This window comes from Syngnathus acus, chromosome 21, assembly GCF_901709675.1.
Source record: "Syngnathus acus chromosome 21, fSynAcu1.2, whole genome shotgun sequence".
NCBI lineage: Eukaryota > Metazoa > Chordata > Actinopteri > Syngnathiformes > Syngnathidae > Syngnathus > Syngnathus acus.
This window is the reverse complement of record NC_051105.1, coordinates 11,900,693-11,904,789: the sequence shown is the minus strand read 5'-3', so window position 1 is coordinate 11,904,789 and position 4,097 is coordinate 11,900,693. Positions and strand designations below refer to the sequence as shown.

At 49.9% G+C, this 4,097-nt stretch overlaps 1 protein-coding gene across 1 annotated transcript; it reads left to right on the top strand.

The window, feature by feature from the left end:
• The first annotated feature begins 271 nt into the window (after nucleotides 1–271).
• LOC119115110 lies at nucleotides 272–3,527 on the top strand. The gene is made up of 2 exons (XM_037239341.1): nucleotides 272–1,750; nucleotides 3,381–3,527. Exons 1-2 carry the CDS (start codon nucleotides 511–513, stop codon nucleotides 3,437–3,439), a joined length of 1,299 nt encoding a protein of 432 aa, XP_037095236.1. The 5' UTR covers nucleotides 272–510; the 3' UTR covers nucleotides 3,440–3,527.
• The last annotated feature ends 570 nt before the right edge of the window (nucleotides 3,528–4,097 follow it).

The window sequence follows — 4,097 nt, the reverse complement described above, 5'->3', positions numbered from 1 at the left end:
TATCCTCACGGAATCAACGGCTTTTCACTCGTTGTGTTTAGCACTGAACAGAAATAAAGGGAGCAAGACGCTCTGAATCCTGGCTCACGTGTTCTATACATGAGTTTGGCTGGCTGATGAACTGTGACAACGTACACGAAGTACATAACGCACAGGGAGATCAGTACAGTGAAAAGCCGTAGTATAAAGTGGAAAGCCGCGGTGAAGTGAAAAGCCGCGGTGCAGCGAGTTGAGGAAACAACGGAAGATTCAAACATGGCCGCCAAAGATGTATCCAGTGTTATCGACGCGGAGACGGTAGACTTCGAAGAGAATTCACGTCGACCTTCATCATCCAAGTCATCAGTCCACAGTCGATCGAGAGCTAGTGCTAACTCCAAGCGCTCGTCATCCTACAATTCCGTTCTGGAGGCAGCTGCCAGAGCCAGAGCTTCGGCTGAAGCAGCGGCAACCAAGGTAGCCTATTCAAGGAAGCAGTTGGAAATTAAAAGGCAACGAGCTAGGCTAGACATGGATTTAGAAGAATTAGAAATTGAAAAGGAAGCAGAAGTGGCACGGGTGAGAGCAGAAGTATTGGAAGCAGCTGCAGCTATAGAAAATGAAGATGTGCTCAGCATAAAAAGTCATTTGCCAGCGCACGTGGCTCAAAAACGCACTGAAGATTATGTGCAAAGCCAAACACAGCTCAACGCGCAGTCCCTTGTAGCCTACAGTGGAGTCTGGCGCCACAAACCCACACATAGTCCACTACCTGCGGCAGCTGAGGAGAGGTCCTCACACAACGTCTGCAGACCATCAGTGAACGAGGAACATGAGGAAAAGGAGCAGTTCCAAGAGGCAATCAACACGCCGTATTATGGCCCCCCATTTCATGGTGCAGTCAGACCTTGTGAGTACAGCCTCCTGCGACAGTCATCACCCATACCTACGACACCACCACGCATGGATTACTTCAGGCCTTTGCGTGATAACTTCAGGCCTCTTCAGAGTGACATCGGAACCCCGACTCAGCCTTCACATGCAGCAAGGCACACATCTGCCCCAAAGCCACCTGACAGTCCACATATGCAACAAGGTCAGTATTCTCCTCCTCATGCCAGCCCTCCACACATGATAGACTTTGCCAAGTTTCTTGCTCGCAGAGAATTAGTGACTACTGGCCTCACAAAATTTGATGACATGCCAGAGAATTTTAGGGCATGGCAGTCCTCATTCCTAAATGCAACACAAGGCTTAGGTTTATCATACAGTGAGGAGGTGGACCTCTTGGTGAAGTGGCTCGGTAAAGACTCGTCTGAACATGTAAAGAGGATCCGTGCTGTTTATGTCACCAAGCCCAAAGCTGCTCTACAACTGTCCTGGGATAGACTGCATGAATGCTATGGCGCACCAGAAATAATTGAAAATGCCCTGTTCAAAAGAGTGGACGATTTTCCCCATCTCTCTGCTAGAGACAACACGAAGCTAAGATTGCTCAGTGATCTCCTCATGGAGCTATTAGCAGCCAAAAACGATGGATATCTTCCTGGCCTTGCATACCTCGACACGCCTCGTGGCATAAAGCCTATCGTGGAGAAGTTACCTTCAGGCCTGCAGGAGAAATGGCTCGGTGTAGGCTCAAAGTACAAGGAGCGCTACAGGACATCTTTCCCTCCCTTTTCGTTTTTTGTGGACTTTGTGTATGGCCAAGCCAAGACTCGAAATGACCCAAACTTCAGCCTCTCCATCAGTAGCCAGCCGTACGGCAAAGGTGAGAAAGCTCCATTCAAGCCAAGTGAATTTAAGACTGCTGTATCTGTGCGCAAAACAGACGTGTCTAGTACCACTGATGCAAACACCTTAAACTCTACGGACGATGGAAAGGAAAACAATGATCCGGCTCGTTATTGCCCTGTGCACAAGAAAACACACCCATTAGAAAAATGCAGATCATTTAGAGCAAAAACATTACAGGAAAGAAAAGACATTCTTAAAGAACATAAACGCTGCTTTAAATGCTGCGCTCCAAACCACCTTGCCAAGGATTGTCAGGCATCATTGAAATGTGGTGAGTGTGACAGCCAAAGACACAGCTCTGCGATGCACCTATACACCTCTCTGCCTCCCGATCAATCGGCCCTTCCACAAATAGACACAGTGGCACAAGGAAATTCTCCACTCGAAGTGACGTCACGATGCACTAAAGTTTGTGGCAAGGGCAACCTCCCACGTTCATGCTCAAAGGTGTGCCTGGTGCGCGTCTTCCCTCGGGGACAGCCAGATCGCTCTGTCAAGATGTATGTCATACTTGACGATCAGAGCAACCGCTCACTGGCCCGCTCTGAATTTTTCCACCTTTTCAAAGTCAAGAGCAGCCTCTCCCCTTACCTGATGAAGACCTGCGCTGGCACCACAGAGATGGTCGGCAGGAAGGCGGCGGGCTTTCAGATCGAAGCAGTGAACGGAGGTGTGTGCCTAGACCTTCCACCTCTCATTGAGTGCAATGAAATAATGAATAACAAATCTGAGATTCCAACTCCAGAGGTAACCCTCACACACGCGCACTTGAAACATCTCGCTCCTCTCATTCCCAAGCTGGATCCTGATGCAGAGATGATGATCCTGTTGGGGAGAGATATGATACGTGCACACAAAGTGAGAGATCAAGTCAATGGTCCTCATAACGCACCCTTTGCCCAGCGCCTGGACTTAGGCTGGGTCATTATAGGCGAAGTCTGCCTGGACAACGCCCACAAGCCAACCCTGAGCATCTTCAAAACTCATGTGCTTCAAAATGGACGTCCGTCACTTCTCGTTCCTTGCCAAAACAACACCTGTGTGAAAGAGCGACCATGCTACGGCGGGGAGGACAAGCATGGCCACACTACACATACGTTGAAAGCATTGCCAGTCGAGGATCAGCTCGGGCAGACTGTTTTCCAACAAACAGACAGCGACAACAAGTGTGCCATGTCCTTTGAAGACGAATTCTTCTTGAAAATAATGAAAAAAGAAGTCGCTCAGGATGAAAGGAACAACTGGGTAGCTCCCCTACCATTTAAGTCGCCTCGCCCTCGGCTCCCAAATAACAGAGCGCAAGCCCTGTCTCGTCTCAGCTCTCTACGGCGCACTTCGAGAAAAAACGCTGGGATGAAGGAGCAGTTTTCCTCCTTCATGGAAAAGCTTTTTGAAAACAACCATGCAGAGATTGCCTCATCCATTGACGACGCAAAAGAATGCTGGTACCTGCCCTTTTTTGGTGTGTACCACCCCCAGAAGCCTGGGCAAATACGGGTCGTGTTTGACTCAAGCGCCCAACTGAACGGCCTCTCCCTCAACTCAGTGCTTCTCACAGGGCCCGACTTGAATAACACTCTGCTTGGCGTGCTGCTGCATTTCAGGAAAGATCTCATTGCTGTCACTGCGGACATCCAGCAGATGTTTTATGGATTCCTGGTGAGGCATGAGCACAGAGATTACCTCAGATTTCTGTGGCACAAAGACAATGACCTGTCTAAAGAGGTTCAAGAGTACCGCATGCGGGTACAGGTCTTCGGCAATGGCCCATTGCCTGCAGTAGCCATCTATGGACTACGACGTGCTGCTAAGAAAGTTGTCAACAGCGTCTTCGACCCGCTGGGCCTGGCCGCCCCAGTGACCATCAAAGGCAGGCTGCTACTGACACAAAAGCCAGGCCTGCTTGTTCCTCCGGGCGAGTTTGCGGGGAAAGACCTTCTGAGAGGCCAGTGGAGGCAAGGGCAGGCGCTGGCGAACGAACCATGGAACCGTTGGAGAAGTGAGTACCTGAGCACTCTCCATCCAAGACGTAAATGGCACAGGACACGCCGCGACCTTCAACCTGGGGACATTGTGCTGCTAAAGCAAACTCAAGTGCCAAGGAATGAGTGGCCGATGGCTATGGTCATATCCACCTCCGAGAGCAGCGATGGAAGGGTCCGGAAGGTTGAGGTGAAAACATCATCCCAAGGCATTTCAAAGACTTACCTGCGACCATTTCTGAAGTGGTCCTTCTCATGGAAAAGACGGATTAAAAGTGGACTGAGTAAAAAGGAAAGTAGTTTCAAAGGTTAGTGGCATTACATGCCAGACGGGGAGTG